The sequence below is a fragment of the Rissa tridactyla genome, chromosome 2 (genome assembly GCF_028500815.1).
Source record: "Rissa tridactyla isolate bRisTri1 chromosome 2, bRisTri1.patW.cur.20221130, whole genome shotgun sequence".
NCBI classification, from domain to species: Eukaryota; Metazoa; Chordata; class Aves; order Charadriiformes; family Laridae; genus Rissa; species Rissa tridactyla.
Window position 1 is genome coordinate 158,667,816 of NC_071467.1, and position 21,223 is coordinate 158,689,038.

A 21,223-nucleotide genomic window follows, 5' to 3' on the forward strand; every position below is an offset into this window, starting at 1 on the left:
GGCTCAGCCTCTGCACCTGACTCCTCACTGCTCACGAACGAGTCTTTTCTAAAAAAGTTTTGGCAAGCCTGTCTTTTTTTTTTTTTTTTAATTATAGCTCTTCAAAATAGTCCTCTGCCACAAAACCTCACCCAAAGTTTCTGGAATGTTTCTCCTTTCTCTTGTCACATCTGAGAGCCTAATTATCGTTCCTTCTTTCCGTTCAGTTTTGAAACGTAATCGTCCAGACTCTTCATCATCATCCTCCTCTTCATCAGATTCTTCTTTTGTTTCTTCTTGAAGTTCCAGAGATTCAATAGCTGCCTGAATCACAAAATACAGAGGAAATGCAAACTGAAAAATCTACTTTCTTGAGATCATTGAGTGTTAAGAGACAAAGCTTTCTTTAAAGGTCCCTTTGTACAAGTTTTGTTGGCATTATACATTATTCTCATACATAACTCAGTGAACATTTAAGAGCTTGAATTTTTTACAAAGGAAAAGATATGAAGTATATAATAAATTATATAGTAAAATCTACTCAGAAAACCCATTTTGCTGCAATATTTAAGGCAATATTGAAACTCCAGACAGAACCACCATCTGATTATTAGCTGCTTTTACACACAGAGCAACATTTTATCACTGAATTGACTAAGATGCAAACGCAGGATACCAACAGATTCAAGTAATACAAACATTAAACCATTAATATTTTTTTTTTGCCATTTGTTAACAACTGTCAGTAGCATGTTGTTTTAAAAAAAAAAAAAAAAAACAAACAACAAAACCTTACATCCCAATTTTATTCCTCTAGGTATGTATAACTGTACTTGTCTTTACTTTTTCTACTCCTTTAGTATTTCCCAGTTTCAATTCAGCATTTCATGAAGAGAATGGAGAACAGTACTGGATAAAGTTTTTAATATGCTAAATTTGTATACTGGAATGCTACTCCCTAATCCTCATTTACTTTCCAGTTCTCTCTCCAACAGAGAACATTTATTTAGATGAAACAATGTCCCAAATGAAAATGGATCCTTCACCTTCAAATAAAAAATAAAAAAAAAAATCAATTTCATTTTCCTGTGCTGGCATGATAAAATTAATGTTCCGAATGTTACACAAGTTATATTTGATTTCTAGAGTTGAAAATTAGAAGTGTTCTAATTAGTACGATTTTCCATAAAGTATTTGGTTACTGTGTATTTGCTTATTTCTTGTGCAAGCCTACTTGCTCATTTCTTAGATCCTGCACATGCATGTTAATTCTTTGCAAAGCCACTAAATACATCATAGCTTTTATGTTGCTTGAGGACAGTTAAAAAATTAGTGAAATATAACATGCAAAAAACGGTTTAATCTTCTAACTAGACAGATTGGTGCAGTAATTTATATGAAAAAGGCATAGCAAGTCTGTCAGTCAGGTGGACAAATACTAAGTCACAAATCAAGAAAAAGAATTAATGGCTAAATGGTGCAAGAGATCGTAAATGTCTTTATCCAGGAGCCCAACTTCATCCAAAACCAAAAAAGAAACATGGGAAGCAAGATCAGAGATAGGTAAAATAAAGCATACCATATGAACTCAAGCTCAAAGGTACTTTGGTCTGGTGAATAAATGATCTGTATAACTAGCTACTAGACTTGAATGAGCCACTGATCCCAAGTTATTTTCATTTTATCATCGCCTTATCTCAGAATGTGTTTTATCCATTCCAGGCAAACATTCAAGCGCTACATTACTACATTTCCTGACCTCACAAAAACACTCTGAGAATTAGCTAAGAGAATAGCCGATGTTTCCAAAAAGCTTTAAGGCTTATATTAAAAAAAAAAAAAAAAAAAAAGATATTTACTTCTACATAACAACTGTATCATATCAAAAAATGCAACTAAAAACAGCAGACAGGATAGCAGGCAAAAAAAAAAAAACACAAACAAAACCCAAAACACAACCTTCAAGACTGAAAGAAATCCAAACCTCAAAAGCAAACCCAAAATGAGCACAACCGGTCTGATTAACATATCCGTGTACAATCAAAGCACCTCTGAAGACAGGCAGTTGAGACTCATGGAACAGAGGAGGGATGCTAACAAGGAAAGAGATGCTAACATGGGTTAATAAAAACAAACAAAACCAAGGAAGAAAGACAGGGTTAGCATTTTACTTTCAGAAGAGGTAGTCCCAAAAGATAAAGGAGTAGCAACATCTCTATCAAATCTATGTTTTTAAATATCATAAAACCTGTTAAGTTTACTGTCTTAATGCCTGTCTTTAAAAACTTTCCATCAGGATTTGGAAGTCCGAACTGGAGCAGCTGTTCTGCAAGACATACTCTCACTACACTGAGCCTCCTGCTTGACTTCAGAGGATAAACCGCAGACACATCCACTCTCTATGTCTGTGCCCCTTAAAAGCTATGTTGGAATTCCAGTTTTTATACATTGAAGACTAGTCTCAGTCATGTAATCTCATCTGTGAGTGCAAAACTTACTTGTGCAAGGCTCTACATGTGGCTCAGACTGCAGAATCTGGACTAGAATGGTTAATGCAGTCTGTATTGTCCTGAAAAATTCCGCAATGCCTCAATGAAATGCTACTAAAAATACCCGTGGAAACTCTGTTGCCTTTTGATAATTATTCATTAAAAAAAAAACCCCAAACATTTAAAAAAAAAGGAAGTTGCAACAGACTACAAGACAAATACTTTCCTATGCAACAATAAAAAACATTTCTTAAACTTTTTAGACCAGCACTATTCTATTGTTAGCCACTTATACCAACTACGTAGTCTTCTGGGTCTAACTCACTTTATTCTTCAGTGTAACACTCGTGCCACCTATTAACAAACAATAACCTTACAAGCATTAAATATCAAAGACCAAAAAAAAAAATAAAATCAAAGGAGCTAAGGAAAAAGCAGGCATCAAGGAAAGGCAGCGCTCAAGAATGCTAACTGACCCACGTCCAAGTCTGATTACATGTATTATTGAGGGATTTATATTAGTTGCGATGGAGACACAAACATGTCTGACAGCCAACCATATGTTCTCCACATATAGCTCCAGGAAAGGTTATCTGAGCTCTGTAGGAGCATACACCCTTCCCCTGCAATTTGTTCAATAGTTGTAGCATGCAAGACAAGTTTGGATCATCTTTTCCAACTTCCAGCCTAAAAGGATGAGTTGTTTTGCCAAGATTACAGTATACGAATGGATTCTATGTTTCAAAAGAAATTTATACAGGACGAGACAAGTACAGACAGAATTAATATGTACTGGGACTTACAGGATTCTATTTAATACTTGCTAATCATGAATATCTCTGCATATATATATATATATATATATATGAACAGTCCTTGAACAGCCACTCGAGGTCACTTGACTAGACTAGCCAGCCAAGGCTTCTCAGCAGCTCTCCTCAAAGGGAGCTTAACATTTCCCATTATGACACCTTGCACAAAGCTACCAAAGAGCTTTGCTGACTCTTCCTTATGAAGAAAAATAACGACCTTTGTTCTATCACAAGGTCAGAGTTTTCTGCCATCCTCATTAAATAATTATGCCATAAATCCCAGTCACTGACCAGAACTCCCTGTGCAGGGTTATGATCTGCTATGGAGCAAGAGTGAGAGCTCCTGCTCCAAAGAGCTTGCCATGCTCTGCAGTTGCAGGACTGATAACAGACATAGCCCAAGGAAAGCAGGAGAAAAAGCAAGTCAGCATGATAAACGCTAATCTTAGCCCTGGATGCTCCTAAAGATGGGACCGTCGAGTGTTCTGGAGAGCTTTATGCCACAGTGCCAAGATGTACAGAACAGGTAAGCATTGTAAAAGTTAAACCAGATCTCTTCCAGGTGAAACATTATGAAGGTGAAACAAAGAACTTTTATTAACTAGCTAGAAAATAAGCAGTAGAGGCTTCTACCAGAGGCTAACACTGAGGCAGCAGCAATAGCTCAATCCTAAGGGAGCAAAAAAATAACAGAGAGCAGATAAAAAGATCTTACACCTATTCCAAGGGCACCTCCACTTCACACAGGAAAAACAGAAATAAAAACAAACCTAAGAGCTTCTAAATAGGTTTAAAGCTTGGCGGTTTTGATTTGGACTCTTTTCATCATTTTCCTCCAGGCTGACAGGTAGCGTCTTCAAACTTGAACAAAAGAACTAAAATGCAGAAGTTTTGACTAAACACAGATGGAACAAACTCGCAACGAACAGAAACATTGGCCTTTCCTTTTTTGCTAGTCTGCATTCTATCAAAAGGAAGCTTCAGCACTTCTTCATGAAATGTTTTCTTGATCCTCATCACTTCTTATCAGCATAACCCAAAGCGTGTTTAAATTTATGCAATGAGAAATCCCCATCGCATATTTCACAAGATATTAGTTCCAATATAAAACAAAGAAATTATGAATTTTAATTTTAGGAGGTTATGTTTTTATGAACATTTTGTAGAAATAATTAGTGATAATATTCCTCCTGTCATGGTTTTGACCAGATTGGCCAATCAGAATGACAGATGGCCCTCCCCACGCCATCTCTCCAAAGAGAGGAGAGGAAGAGATAAGGAGATTTACAAGTTTAGAAAAAGAACTAGACTACTTTAATGAAAATAACAATAAATAAGGAAATAATAAATAATAATAGAATTTTTAAAAGTATACAATATATACAAAGCCATATCCAGCTCCCAGGATGACAATCCCATCACCAGCAGGCACAGGGAAAGTCCCAGACTGGAGTCAGCAACAGACAGGAACTGAATTCCAGATCTGGAGTCAGGAATGCTCGGATCAGGATCAAAGGCGAACAGACAGGGTCCTCCTTGGATGTCAGCCATTGAAGAAAGAGACTTGACCTTTTGATCCCTCAGCTTTTATACTGAGCGTGATACAGATGGGATGGAACACCCTGTTGGTCAGTTTGGGGTCGCCTGTCCTGTCCACTCCTCCCTGCAGGTGGGACCCCTCCACGCTTTTGCACTTCTGACCCTCTAACGGGGCAAATAACAGAGCTAGCTGACCTTGGTTGTGTAAGCCTCTGTGCACACCATTCCTTGGTATAATCAGGTCTTATCACTCAGAGTGAACAGTTGCTGAACAACAGGCTGTTCATTTCAGACTTCAGTCAGTTAGAAGAGGCCCAGCTAAAAAGTTAAATTACAAATCAGAAAATTGGTTCTGTTTTACCTCAAACCAAGACAATAATTAGGACATGGTAACTCATGTAACTGACAGTTTTACTACACCTATTTGCTGACAAAACTTCTGGATATTTGGTTTTGCTTTGAAACTCGGGAAGGCAAAAACATTTTCTGAAGCATTGCTGCATTTTTCAAGGAGTGTTATTCATTCAAAATCCAAGTTCCAAGCACTATTTCAAACTAAATAGCAAGTAAAAAAGCATGCCTTGAACCTGATCTGGCCAAGGACACAAACTTTTCCTGCTTCCTCCTCCCACCTCAGCACCACTCTTAACAGGTCTCACACCTCCCTTATTCACCAGTTTCTCCTCATCATGTTCCAGTTCCCCAGCCAATCAGCTTTTCTCTTGGTTTACTAAATTTATTCATGCAATACAATAAAAGGCTTTATTTGTTTTTAATGTGGAAACTGATTAAAATACAATACTACCAAATACTTTTCTCTATCAGCTCGCTCTCAGTTATTCAGGTGTCAAATTTCAGTCAAGAAATAATAATGTTATTTACTTGTATTGCATCTTTTACAGATCCATTCTTGTGTTGCATTTTCTACAGGAGAACACCAACAACTACCCTTGTTCACAAGCAGTAAATGTTATGGGATGTAAGGAGAAGTGCTGCTATGTAACACTGGAATAAAGCACAAAACTATTCAGAGCTGGAGGCGTGCATTAAACCATGGAATAAACAGAAATGCGTACTCTACAAAGGTTATCTCTCTTGGTGGTATTCTCAGTTGGAAAGTGCAATTGTGAGCCTACAGACAAATGTAAATAAGCTACATATGAAACAATAACGGAATAAAAAGATGGTACTATTTTGGAAACAAGAAACCTGTGGCAATCTGCAAGCCATCAGAATACAGCCAGGATGTAGATTAAGTGAACGAAGATGTGGCCAAAGTGTTCACATTACATTATGAACAAATTATCTAAAAGCTCTATCAACGAAATCAATTAAAAACTTGCATTGATGTTATCTTCTGCATGAAAGGAATTTAACTGTGAATTGGACAAATATAGTCAACATGATTATTACAGAATTCTCACTAGTTCATACCCTAAAAATGAAGCTGTGCTTTTTAAAGGAGTAAATTTGCCAGTGAATCCCACCTATGTACTTAATTTTACATGATGTGTGGCGTTTTCATCGTCTCATACAAACTGTGGCTGCAGACAGCACAAATGCATTGGGCTGCTTTTAAAACCACTAGAACAAAAAGTTTTCAAGTGTTTCACAGTTCTTCGGAAGGTTAGATTTAATACTTAGGAAGCAGGAAATTAACTATGTTTAAGGTACATTTGGTGTAAGATGTCATGCTTGCAACAGCAAAGACTGAACAATGTAGGTGGCCCCTTTCAATGCGTTTCTCTTCACCTACCAAAGAATGTTGGTTTATTATAATGTTTGATATAACTAGAGAGTATCACAGCACACCCGTTTGTTAGAACTTCATAGAACGCTGCTGTGTCTTTGAGGAATTAATTTCCTGATGAGTTAAAGCTCCAAAGAGGGAACACACTCTGACTACACTTCTCAGCAGGTAATCCATTCAATCCTATTTAATTAAGAACTGGAATAAAAGTAATATGAAAGCAGATTCCTGGTGGGGAAAGGAAAAAAATCCCACATCAAAAACTTGCTATAAATTAATAACAACATTAATACCACTGTTCCAGGCTAGAATCAGTGAACATACACTTGACAGGTTTTGGCATAAGCTTTCTTATCAGAAATTAAGGAACTCATCCTTTTTCCTAATCACAGAATTAAGATAAACTTCACAGAAATTTCACTCCCAACACAGCTTCTTTCAAAACAAGTAATCTGAACTTTGCCTTTCTAACATGCAGAACCTTCTGTGCTCATGCTCCTCCTCAAAGTGGAATACCCGAGAACTGCATCTACACTGCCAACAGCAGCAAATAATCCATCTGGAAAGTGAGGCATGATAGCTACTAGAGATTTAACATACAGCTTGCAGTATTACAATCACTCTCCTACCCAAAAGGGTCTCTGAAGTCTCTAATGTCAAAGCTAAGATCAAATATGAACATTTTGAGCTCTCCCTTCTGATTCTCGTCTCCAGGGGGAGGGGATCTGATGGACTGACAATATAGATAGTGTCACAATTCATCTTATACAAAGAGTAATACCACCACTAACTCGACATCAGCAGTTGCAACAGCTCTTACCCAGCAATGTGGACATTTCTACGAAGTCAAATTCTGAAACAACTAGTTATTTTAAGTTTCCATTAAATTCACAACATACCTCTTCTGATTCATTTGTTATTGTCTGAGATTCTTCCAGCTCCTCATCAGCTGTATATTCTTCTTGTTCTTCCATTGCTTGCTCGTTATATGATTGCATGTAATCTTCATCCTACAGCAATAAACACAATAAGGTGAAGAGCCACGGGCTAACTTTACAAAATCACAAACACGTTAAGAGATAGGGTGTGTATGCATTGTTACTGTTTCCATAACTGGAAGAGAAGTATTATATCCGTAAGAACTGTCAACTGTAAGTGACATATCATAGAAGGTATAATTAGCAGGGCTTTTAACTAGACAATAATGTCAATATTATCAAAAATGTAACCAAAAGAGTTTCATTCAGATCCTATCTACTACTGTTTGGCCCATCTACTTCTGTTACTTCTACATCCTTTGATTACAAATTCATGAAGCAAACACTGCAGTACTCTCTTACCAAAGGAAACATGCATCTATGATCTACACATATATATATACATTGACATAAGACTTTTCCCTATCAAAAATATGAACATTCTTAAAACATTCTACAAGTGCTTACATATGAATTGGGTTCAATTCTGAACATAAAATGCTTGTATTTTAGAACACCTCACTGATCGCATACAGTTTTAATTAAGATTAAATCATTTCACTAGCAATTAAAGCCAGCACATGTTTTCTAATACACTGCTTAAATTATATTGAATTATGCAGGTGACATTTTCTGAACTAACCTCCAATCTCTTTATTCAGGTTTAGACAGTTCTCAGTTACAAAAAGGATGAACGAGCAGGACATCAATCACTTTGGGATATTAGCACCTTAAAGATGTCTTTAGCAGGTCAATAATCTTTTCACCTTCGAAGGACTTTATCAGATCTTGTCTAAAGCCTGGATAAAAGCTTTTGCATTAAGTACTTCTAACAATTGGCAGTGTATCTCCACCACACAAAGCTGTTTTCTTCCTTAAGGATACAATCCTCAAGGTCATGATTCTCAACTGCCTTCCAGCATGACAAAGGAGCATTACCTACGGCCAAACAAGCTGTCAACACAAACTTTGTCACAGCCTAGATAAAGAAACTGGCAGACAGTGATAATAGGTCTAATTTCCCCTCCTCCCTAGGGAGGTAAACAGATTTCAAATCAGTCTAAAACCCTATGCACATGAAGCAATGTTATCTTTGAAGATACAATAGAAAGAAACTCACTGGAAATTCATCTAGGGGTTCATTGATTTCAAGGTCTAGCACTTCATCTTCTTCTCCAGGCTCTTCCCCATATTCTATTTGGTCTTCTGTCAGTTCAGGATCATTGCCTTCATAATGTCCTTCCTCTGCATACTCTGAAGCATACACTTCAGGTGCTTCAGATTTGTCATAAACAATTTCATCTTCCCCTTGGTCATACTCAGACTCATGTTCTATTGATCGATTGTTGATGGCCTCAGAGAGTTCGTATGATGCATGAAGCATGCTAGATGTAGCATTGAGGCTAACTGTGACACCTTGAGAACTATGGTATGGGGGGGGAAAAAGAATAACCAGAGGTTGAAGCGTAACAGTCAACTACGCACAAAGATTTAGCAATACAAAGCCAACAAAGAGAAAATCTCTAAGTTGGTAGACAAAATTATACCTCACACACTATTTGACTCCATGCCACATTCTCATAATGCGTACTGTACTGCAGCTTATCACCAGCTGCAGGCTATTTGACCAGGGGAATCAAACCAACCAGATGGTTTAGCAGGTCAAACTGGCAAAAGTCCTGCTTGGTAACCAAAGCAGACTGGATTCAATTTTAATTCCAAGACTAACAAAAAAAATACACAAAATTACTATAATTGCATCTGTTTTCCCAACCTTTCAAAACAAGCTAGTAAATTATTTTTATTAAATACATTAACACTGTTCCTTCTTGAGTATCTTGAATTCAGACTTACACTTTACGACAGATTTAACATTCTACTCAAAATAACATAAAATATATAGTCAAGAACTGCCATTTAAATACCTAAGACATTCTAAATTAGTAATAGTATGGGCACAGACACTGAAAAAAGCAATCAATATTAAAACTGGTAAGATTATAATCTAGAGGAAAAGCAAAAGTCAGAATCTCCTATTTACAAGAGTTAGTGCCATCAACACACAATGACTAACCAACTAAGACTAGTTACAAAAGCTGGGGGAAAGGGGTTGTCTCATTCATTTGAGGGCTCTGAGTACAAGGAAAACAAAGGTTGAGGGGTTTTTAAATTACATTATTACTATTCACTATTTTCATAAGTTTGAGGGAACAAGATCCAGGCAGCTTTGAGCTATTTGCATCTATCAGACAGGGAAGATTTAACACGAAAACCAAGGCATTATGTAGGATTATCATTATCCTCCCAAATACAGAGGCATAAATGAGTTTGAATGGAAATAGAGGGAGAGGGGAAAGGAGTGGAGCAAGGCAATAAAACCGCTAAAAACACAAAATTTGTCTACAGAAACTTGCTTCCACTAAGCACTATTATCACACTTCATATACTTTCTCGTCACTTGTGCAGTCACATAGCCATCCTTGCTGCCCTGGGCTCACAAGGAGGAAATCCAGAGAAGAAAAAGCAAGGGATGGGATTTCCCATTTTCAAGGGAACACTCTAACCCTCACTCCTGCAGGGAGGAAAAGAGCAACCAATGGAGAGATTAATCTCTCCATTGGAGGTATCTCACCACACACTCATCAATACAACGCAGGGACAGGACTCCTCATCCTAATTCCAGCCAAGGATACAGAGAAACATATATATATGTTATACATACATATATGTATACGTATTCATACTCCTTCAGACAACATGTCTACATAGCATGCAACAAGTAAAGGAAAAGCTGCCAAAACACACAGGCCATTAAAAGCCAGCAGCAGTGCTGCATCATTTCTGCATCATAAGCATCTTCTTTCCCCCTTCAGTCCAGCTTGAAAGTAAAAATGTCAGAACACTCATTTTGACTCGTAATGCCCATAATTCAGTTGTGGATTTGTATCACCAGAGTATTTCCAGAGCAGGATCCTCAGTAAACTCCCAGGGAAGTACCTGCTCAAGCCTATGAACTCTGTACAAAATATTCTGCTGTGTAATTCTTCAAAAATATCTAAGCCAAAAATCAAGCCTTACAAACTATGATGCTCCCCTCCACACGGTCTTTGGAGGTAAGATATATTTTTAAAAGAAAAATGGCAGAAAAGGACTTAACAGAAGGAAGCCTACAACAACACCAAGAAGGAACAGAACAAGAGCTCTGTAAATATTTACAAATAATTCTAAATGCACAGGAGATGACGCGGTTTCTTCTTTATAAGCTTTTTTTAATAGATTTGAGTTAAACTTATTAGATTCAAATAAACAAAAAATCATTTTACTGAAATGCTAACAATGCTACTGTTATATATACATGATTAAGTCTCTGGCTAGGTAAAAGCAGAACTATTTTAAGTATATACCAATAACTTCAGTTTAGTAGTTATTAGTTATCAGTAGTAGTAGTCATTAATAGCTTTGAGTTATCCAAAACACAAGATTTAGTAAAGAGATACCGAAATTCTTGTTCCTCTTCATTGTCACTTTGCAGAAGATCATCATTCAGCTCTTCATCTGACAAGTCTGACTGATTCTAGGTTTCAGAAAAAGTCAATCATGAACATAAAAAAAGATAGAAACTTTTAACTAAGTACTGAAACTATTGAAACTTCTGAACACTAAGTATTTTTTATGAAGTAGGCATCCCAGACTAAGACTGTATCTTCAATGAAATTACCTAACTCAATGAGAAAAAATACACAAGACAACAAATCTGAAAATAAATGTTTGACAGTCTTACTAAAATTTACAAAACTCAAATTTGCCTAGCCATCAACACTTCTCACTGATACATTCCAAAATATAGCCAAAGATGACAACTCACTTGAGAAGTACCAGAAAGAAAGAAAGGTTAGCTTTAGTGCTCTTATTTAACTGCCTTGTGACCTTGATGCATTAGGCAAGTTAAGAAAAACCACTAAGTTACTGCAGATTCTAGACAGCAGAGATACTTAGGAGACTGGAGGAAATGATATGGAAAAAAAAAAAAAAAGAAAAACCATAATTAGTTTGTTAGTTTGCAAGTGAAGAAAAAAAACCCAGATCTTTATCACACTAAGTTTTTTGTTTTGTTTTTGTTGTTGGTTTTTGGTTTGTGTTTTTTTTTTAATAATTACCCACTAGGATAGAGATAACTGCAGTTTTGCTCAGCAACATCATTTCCATCCCCTAAAGTAATAGGGGCAGAAAGGTTATACAAGGGTAGATTTATCTAGAAGTACTAGGATGAGATTAAGTAGAAGCAAGTTTAGCTTCAATAGCTCAGGGAAAACTTCCTGAGAAACCTATTATTACTCTACCATATGAGTCTATACCCACAGATACTGCTCAGAGCCCTGTAACATGGAAAACTGAAAACAAGAATAGAAGAAGCACAAGAACACATAATACATTGGAGAAATTTAGTACTGGTTAGTATTCATATGGATAATTTTTTTTAAGATAAGTAAGTAGCTTTATCAACTCACGTTTCAACTACAAAGATGTACACAATGTTAACTGCTTATATTTTTGATAATTGCCTCACACAGATCTGCAATCCCTATCCTCCTGGAATTTTATTTTGTTTTATTTTTTAAACCAGTACATGAGACAAAATAACTTTCTATCTTTAACAGGGATTACTTACAGAGTAATTTCAGGAAGCTAACTTCCAACATTTAGAGTGTGATTTTAAAATGGTACATCAGTTGTAACTCAACTTTTAGCAGATCTGCGTTTCTTAACAAACCTACTCATCTGTGGCCAGCCGGAGAGAGGGGGAAGTGATGGTGCCTCTGTACTCAGCACTGGTGAGGCCTCACCTCGAGTACTGTGTTCAGTTCTGGGCCCCTCTGTACAAGAGGGACATTGAGGTGCTGGAGCGTGTCCAGAGGAGAGCTACCAGGCTGGTGAGGGCTCTGGAGACCAGGGCATATGAGGAGAGGCTGAGGGAGCTGGGCTTGTTTAGCTTGGAGAAGAGGAGGCTGAGGGGAGACCTCATTGCCCTCTACAACTCCCTGAAAGGAGGCTGTAGAGAGGTGGGTGTTGGCCTCTTCTCCCAGCTGAAGAATGACAGGACCAGAGGAAATGGTCTGAAGTTGCAGCAGGGGAGGTTTAGATTAGATATGAGGAAGAATTCCTTTACTGAAAGAGTGGTCAGGCACTGGAACAGCCTGCCCAGGGAGGTGGCTGAGTCACCATCCCTAGAGGTGTTTAAGAAACGTCTAGATTTGGCACTTCAGGGCATGCTATAGCGGCAAAGATTGTAGGGGGTTTTTTTGTGTGTGTGTATGGTTGGACCCAATGATCTCAAAGGTCCTTTCCAACCATGAAGATTCTATGATTCTATGATCTCCAACTAAAACTTTGAAATCTATTTTCTAAATTATTTCATTTAGCAGATAAAGTGAAGAAAGAGGTGACTAGTCAGTTTTAATTTCCTGCAGATATCTGGCAAATCCAAAAATACATTTAGTTCTTTGCAAAGAGTTAAATTTTGGAAATAGGTATCAGAGTGAGGAGTCTATGGCAGACATGGGGAGAGTCGTTTATGCTCTCCAATGCTAGCTGCTTCCATATTCTTCCCTCACTGTAGAAGGGGAAACCCTCTGCCTACTCATTAGATAAAGAAGTGAACTGTGTGCAGTGAGTGGATCTTTAATAGACACCGCTGATTGCTTTTTTATTTACTCTCTGGTAAATACTGCTGGTATTTTGATGAGTAACTTTTAATAGCCAGGATACTGGCAGTTGAAGTGAATTCTCCAGAATGATAATCAGCACTCAAGAGGCATAACTCAGTTTTTTTGGTTTGTTTTTTTTAATTGTTAAGTGAATATGAGCTACAGAGAAACTGATTTTGAGAACCATCTACTTTCTGAACTGTGTGTTATGAGAATAAATACTATCTCAGAAAAAAATATTTTTTTCTGAAAGTTTTATTTTAAAAAGCCACACCTGGAGGTCCTTCACAAAAGGAAACACAGCTCTGGGTGCAGAGTGCTCTGGCAACAGGACAAATCTCAGGTACCTGTGGCTGTCACGCTTTGTGGAAGTAACCGTAAAATACATAAAAAGCCATACCAAACAACTGAAGTGAGTAAGTTGAACATTCACATTTTAATATCTGTAACAATTCACTTCAATGCCCATCTCTTACCTTTTTGCCAGTTAGCAAATCCTCTCCAAGCAAGTCATCATCAAGTTCACTGGAAAACATTTACAAATTTAAGAAGTCGAACATTAGAAAACAGAAACAAACACCATGCAGGGTACACGACTTAAAAAAACAGCTTGAGCAGAATTGTTGAGCCTGCACAAAGCTTTCCTTTTAGCAAAGCATTCAGCAAGTTGAAAAGGGAGATATATATATTTTAAATGAAACAACAGACCATACATATTAAGACAGACCATTGTTTCATTTCCATATGCTCTGCTTTCCCGATCCCTCCAACTATGACACAGCACATAGACCTAGACAAAGTGTAGCCACTTCAAACGCCGTTAGCTAGGTACTCACTCTAGATCCTTCACGTCAAGGCCGGTTGGGCATATTGTCCAAACTGCTGTTTCCCACCTCTTGAGAGATGCAAGTGATACATCTCACCCTACAGGCCACCATGTGGCCCAAGGTGCACCTCAGCAAGGAGGCACTGGGAGGCCAGCAGGAGCCACTTCAGCCTAGATCTTTCATAAATACTTTATTCCCTACTCAAGTTGAGGGCAAGGTCAAACACACATTTGTAGGCCAACAAAAATCAAATGCATGTTTCACCATCTTTACAAGTGTGGCTAAAAATTCAGGAAGTACAGAAATACCTGGCTTACAAAACTTCTGCCATCACATACACCTGTCCCATAAATAGGATGCAACACAAAGAATTGCGTCCAACACAAAGTCTGGATTAGTTAAATTTTAGGATAACTGCTTAATCTCATTCTTCCTTCAGTGAAAGAATTATCTGCTGACAGGAAAAAAACAGATTCCCCCTTCTATAATAAACGCTTATTACTGACAAATGCCTGTATTAGATAGAGCACATATGTCCTAAAACTAAGACAATATGGCAAAGATTTGAGATATGAGCTGTAATTCAAGAATGTGAGCCTATTTCTACCTGCACACCTTAAAAAAAAAGGGGGGGGGGCTTAGATAGTACACAAAAATTAAATAACCCCAAAACCCCAAAGTGAGCATGGGCTGTATGAACAGAATGGGAATATGTATAAAAGTTTCTTAGGACTATATAGGAAATACTTGAAAACAGGGAAAACAACCCCAAGACATAAATCAGTGCTAAAATTTGTTTTTGCAGATGGATACATCCCTTTCAGAGCTGGTTACTGTACAGATAATGCAGGGGGGAATGAAAATCTTGTGAGCTAGAAGAGAACAGATGATATTCCAAATCAACACTAAATAGGACGTTATCATCAGTACACAGTATTTGTTCACAGTTACTGATCTCAAACAGTTCTGGGAATGACTGAACTAACAAATAGCAATTGTTTTGTGCTCACTGCATATTAAACAGAAATCGGGACATAAGACATATAATACATCCCAAAGAGCAAACTGACTAGAATTTAAGCCCTTTCTTTCAGGGACAGAAAACTCTACATAACAGAAATGGTTTCAGAAGAATTCAGACCCAAAACTGAAGTAGGAAAAAGTCACTAATCTCTTCAGCTGCCAGGAATCTGACAAATGTACCAAAAGGTTTGAAAATATTTCCTAACCCTATGGTCCACCACTGACAGCTTTTAATAAAGCTGCACTAGAGAATTCCAAAAGACAGCAAGAGCATGTGTTATAACAGCATTCAAAGATGAAAAGCAAGTTCAGGTAGTAAGAAATTCAGATCAAAAAGCAACTGAGAAGAAAGCAAAAGATTAAATTAATTATCTATCCTAGTAACATCCTCGGTGTGAATTTTAAAAAAAAGATTAAACGTTTGGTCAATAGAAGTAATTGCATATGTACTGTAGACTTTTTTAAAGCTTTGGCTTATTACTTGACAGTCAAAAAATTAGCACTAACACATAAATGAAGCTCATAACAGAAACAAAAGTGTTTCACAGAATGCCTCTCAAAACCTATTAAAATATTCAATGTCATTCAATATTTTCATTGATAAATTGAAAGAAGAAAAATCACCATTGGTAACTTTTTGAATAAAGTAACAGTGATAAGCCTGCACACTAAAGTGGACCTATTTCAAGCTTCTTTTGAAATAGTCAAATCTGAAGTTAGATCAGAAAGAGGAGGGAGCAGGATTATCAGATCCAACTATTAAAAACAAACAAATAAAGAAAAAAAAAAACCAAACCAGATACTAAAAGATCTTAGGTTAGTTGAGAAACAGAAAAAAATGAATGGTTGCAATAGGATACCGCATAAAGCCACACAAAATAAATTAAACTGGAATAAAAGTACACATGTATGATAGTTCCAAAGGCAACTCACCCTCACTATCATCAAAACACAAACATCTTTCCAAAACCACAATTCTAGGAAATTAGTGTTAAGATAATCTAAGAGTTCACTGCTCTCAGAAAAGACAGAGCCATTTCCTCCCCTTGCTCAACTCCCAATACTCAGCTTTCCCCTCACTGAATAAATTCAGCTCAGCAAATGAGGAAGAGAAAATAACAAAAAAGACAAACAACAAAAAGTGGAAAGTTTTCTGCCCATGTAGAGAAACGAATAATCACAGAAAAGGGTCAAAACAAGCAAATTTTAGCAGAAGTCAACTACTAAATCAGCCCTGACATCTCACACGATAGCACCGGAACTATACTTTTTTCCCAAATCCAAGCTTTGGGCTCCTTATAGAAATAAATGTATAAATTAACAGCCCACGATAAAGACTGGCCATTACTGGCCTCCAATTTCATGAGCATGCCTCATTAAACATGAGCAGTAGCAAGAACAAGTGTTTCAGAAAAAGAATTTGTAAAAAAATGTAATGGGAAAAATTCTCCAAGAACAATGTTACATTTGTATTCCGAAATAACAGGGGCCTTCCAACTCTCAGTTATCACCTTCCAGTGCTTGAGAAAGGAGAGAGATCTGGAAATTCAAAATTATTTAAATGACCGGGAGATAGGACTCAGTTAAGTCAAAACACAGTAAGAGTTGATGGTTGATCAAGCTGTATCACTAACAGCATAACCCCTTCACTCTCCCCCATAAAAAAAGTGATTTAGGTTGCAAAACAAAGCATGAAGGATTAAAAAACAAAACAAAACAAAAAACAAGTCTGCCTTTTTGCATCTTCAAGAAACTGTCCTTTACCAAATTAGGACAGTAGTTAAAAAAATTCAAACAAATACATTAGGCAACAACATATCTATGCACAGCATTTGAAATTGCCCAGACAGCCACAGAACTTAACACTTCTGAAGACAGCTTGGCAATCTAAAAAGAATTATTAGTAACAATAAATATTCCAACACATGCAAATTAAATAATATTCTGATACAGTTGGAAAAAAAATATTTCTGAAGTGATCAGCAAAATGAAACTCTAGAATCTCCAGCACTGCACCTGAAACCACTTCTCTTATAATTTCATTAAAACAAGGTGATTTTTGATCCTCTATCTTAAATTATATGCAGCTAATAATAAATACATAAATGAAAACTTTCTCCTAAAACTGAATCCTTTTGCGCTTCTAAGTCTCAGCTTAGTGAAAATACCCTATAACCTTTCTCAAGTCCTATAAAAATAACTTTGTCACAGGGAGTTTACAATTCCTATACAACAGCTGTTTGACCCTTACAAAATTTCTACAGCATTGAGTAGGACAGCAAAAAACAAATGTGACCAGCCAGCACTTGAAGAGCCCACCTACTCATACCATGAAGTCAGCAAAGGCAAAAACTTCAGAAAAATATTCTAACACAAAGTATTTTGCCCGTAATATTGGCTTCAGTATTTCTGAATACCCAGAGCTGGGAAGCAGCACGGTACAGTGACCCAGGCTGAGCAAGTTATTTTAATTACACTCTCAAACCACCTCAAGTTCCTTGATGCAGTTCACCATCCAAGCCACGAACAGCTGTGCTGGCATGACAGAGAGCAGACATCCCTCACCAGCATACAGTAGAGCACCCAGCATACTGAAGCTATTGTCTGAATTCCTTATTCACTCTTACCTCCTAGAGCAACGAAAAGTACCCACTTAACCTAGCAGAAAAGCACAGAAGAGGAAACTAATCCCGCTGGAATGACAATAAATGTAGGGCAGCTGATTCACTCCAAGGGTTCAGCTCAGTGGAAAACTACTTAGGGTAAGATTTCTTTACTACAATCACTTGAATGATTAGTAGAAAAGACAGAAATCTATTTGGAATGTTTTTTTTCCCCTTTTTACAGTGAAAAACAAGTCTGAACAAGTCTCTCTGTTATTAAAAAGGAATAATAAAAAAAAGCAACCCCACAAAGACAGTGAAAAGTTTTCTCCCAAGTAGAATAGACAAGTCTAGCCAGCAGCTTGATTCAGGTCTTTCCCAACTAGAATGCTTTCACATAAACGAACATGCTCTTATTCTTCCCCAAAATAATGAAGTTCATACATACTTCTAAATCTTTACAACAGTCATATTTTTCAATAGAAACACATACCTAAAGCTCCATTACTCTCCCTAAATGTAAAACTGAAGTAGAGGATATGAATTTAAACATCTAGTTAAAAAAAAATTTAAGTTGGGCAAATTCAAGTACTATCAAAAAATCTATTTAAACCATTGAGTCTACTACTTATTTAAAAGGAAAGCCAGGACATTAATTACACACCACAAATACTTTGCATTTATCCAATTTGAAATGGTATCTCTTCATAGTGTCTCTATATTCCTCAAGGCAAGTATATGTTTGGCACAATCTAGCATCGGCTGACACATGCATAACAACCAACATCTTCATTAGTATCTAAATGTGCACCACTCTAAATGTTAGAACACAAAATGCCAGAATGGGAAAACAGAGCGATGTAATTCAGCATGCAGAAACTGAAGATGAAAATATTCTACATACCTGTCCCAGTCATCATCTCCAGCTCTTCTTCTCCAAGACCTTTCTGCACCAGGCTTATCAAACTGATCAAAGTCATCATCTGTAAAAAAGGTGACTACGTTAAATAATTCTTACTAAAATGAAAGGTTTCTGAAGCAACCATTTAGGTGGGATTTTTAGAGGGGGTGTTGTTTTTTTAGACGATGCAAAAATACCTTTTTCTACTTTCCATTTTAACATGAAGAAAATAAATACCAACATGCTTCAATAATAAACAACCATAATGTACTATATAGCTTCCCCTCTTAGAATCATAGAATCACAGAATCATAGGGTTGGAAGGGACCTCTGGAGATCATCTAGTCCAACTCCCCTGCCAGAGCAGGGTCACCTAGAGCAGGTTACACAGGAACACGTCCAGGTGGGTTCTGAATGTCTCCAGAGTTGGAGACTCCACCACCTCTCTGGGCAGCCTGTTCCAGTGCTCTGCCACCCTCAAGGTAAAGAAGTTCCTCCTCATGTTTAGGTGGAACTTCCTATGTTCAAGTTTGTGCCCATTACCTCTTGTCCTGTCCCCGGGCACCACTGAAAAGAGCCTGGCCCCATCCTCCTGACACCCACCCTTTAAGTATTTATAAGTGTTGATAAGGTGACCCCTCAGACGTCTTTTTTCCAGACTGAAGAGACCCAAATCCCTCAGCCTTTCCTCATAAGAGAGGTGTTCCAGTCCCCTAATCATCTTTGTAGCTCTCTGCTGCACCCTTTCCAGCAGTTCCCTGTCCCTCTTGAACCGGCGAGTCCAGAACTGGACACAGTACTCCAGGTGCGGCCTCACCAAGGCAGAGTAGAAAGTCTTCTCACTACTGAGGTGAGGATGACACAAGGAAGACAGATAGGGCATGAGATAAATCACTGGAAAATGCTGACATCAAAGGTCATCCCAGAGACAGGAGCTCCCCAGAAATGCATGAAACTGAGGTGCAACAGAGGTGAAGGGAACCATGTCCACCAGATCTCTGCTTGCCTTGGGGGCCACAAGGCAAACCCACACTGAGCCTGTAAAGACAATTTGAAAATAGGAGTAAACCTCAGGTCAGCGTAAGGCAGGATGACACCAGCAACCCAAAACAGAAGAGGGAAGTCAGGTGTAATACGCTACCAGTTATCTCCACTGAGGCGTTAAAAACACTGTAGGTCATTGAAGCAGGTTACACCAGGTACCTAAGCATGCACATGCCTTCCAAGATAAAACTGGTGCTCCATATATTTCTCTCAACAAGTACCCTCACTTTAGCCTATCAAATCACAAATTACTCTTGCATAGCATAGTTTGTAAATGACAATTTTGCTACTTAAAAATATTAAATCTTCCATTTATCTGCAAAAGAAATGCAAAGCTCATCTGTTCAGATATCCAGTTGCCTCATCATCTGTAAACTGGAAGCACATACCTTCAGAAACACTCAGCACTCACTCTCCCATCCTGTGGTTACAGCCCAACAGAGAATGCACACCTGGAATTAGTGTCTTTTCACACACTTTAATGACTCTTTTAAGGGTCACACAAGCAGACAAATAAGTTACACTCAACACACGGGGAAACTGGCTGCAGTTTAATGGTCTTCAAAATACAGGCAGTTGAGCAATACAGTCCTTGCAGCCTGACAGTCTGAACTGGTGAACACTAAGATGCCATGTTTCCAATCATTCTCCTGACTCCTATTTGCACTCAACTCTTTGACCAAGTACAATGACAAGGATCAACTGGTTTTTTGTGTTTGTTTTTAGTGGTTTGGTTTTGTTTTTTTTAAATGAACCTTCAAAACTAAATCTGTCTTCAGCTCATTAAACTCAACCCAGTATCCTTTAGTGAACATTCCTCACATGCAATGACAAACCTATTCACTTCTTACTTCATAAAAATCAAAGTCAGCTGTTAGTGACCAGTCAAGTTTTAAAGGAGGTAAAAACATTAAAACGAGAAAATTCAGTTCTTGCAATGTCACTAAATTAAGAGCTTTCAAACCAAAAATTTCAATAGCTATGAAAGTAAGGTTGCCCAGTGTGAATTATGATGCAACACAAGTCAAGTGTGTCAACTCTTTTGTTCTGAAACAGTAGCTAAAAACAATCCCCTTTGATCAGGTTCGCCCTTTTACTTCCTGCAGACACTTTTATATTTTAACTAATCTTCTATATTTAAACTAATTTACATGGGCTAATAGCATTGAAACAAACAGTTGTTTCACCTTTCTCTGCTCAAACATCTATATATCACAACCTCCTTCAATTCTGATTCCTATTTCACCCACAGGGGAAAGCCAGAGAAATATCCAGGCATTTGCTGCCTTCCTCTTGAACACTACATTACCCTATTTTGTCATCTTGGGGAGAAAAAAATAAAAACGCCACCTTGCTTTCCGTATGGTCATTCAAAATCATGCTGCAATGATTATCTTGTGCCATTTTAAGAGCACAAATATCCTGCACAGTCATTGTTCTTACACAGCTGGATTGCAGTAATCCACTGACTTGATGTAACCGCCTCCAAAGATTTATTTTTTTTTAAGGTAATGTGACATATTTTGCAGCAACCAAGTTACACATGTCCACATATTGACTAACATAGCTCAAGA

General features: G+C 37.5%; 1 protein-coding gene across 11 annotated transcripts in view; it reads right to left on the bottom strand.

Annotated features, from left to right (window-relative positions):
* Positions 1-21,223, bottom strand: part of RBM33 (RNA binding motif protein 33) — a 102,431-nt gene that overhangs the window by 73,086 nt on the left and 8,122 nt on the right. For 8 of the 11 annotated variants that reach the window (XM_054192070.1, XM_054192069.1, XM_054192071.1 and 5 more), the window contains exons 1-7: positions 18,803-18,890; positions 18,609-18,687; positions 13,728-13,776; positions 11,044-11,120; positions 8,667-8,970; positions 7,469-7,579; positions 132-303 (exon numbers count right to left, since the gene is read on the bottom strand). In XM_054192070.1, the coding sequence (XP_054048045.1) occupies positions 132-303; positions 7,469-7,579; positions 8,667-8,970; positions 11,044-11,120; positions 13,728-13,776; positions 18,609-18,687; positions 18,803-18,848 (838 nt within the window). In that variant the 5' untranslated portion in view covers positions 18,849-18,890. Of the gene's footprint in view, positions 1-131; positions 304-4,669; positions 6,741-7,468; positions 7,580-8,666; positions 8,971-11,043; positions 11,121-13,727; positions 13,780-18,608; positions 18,688-18,802; positions 18,891-21,223 lie in introns of those variants that run through there. The other 3 variants (XM_054192068.1, XM_054192077.1, XM_054192073.1) reach the window with 3 other exon arrangements.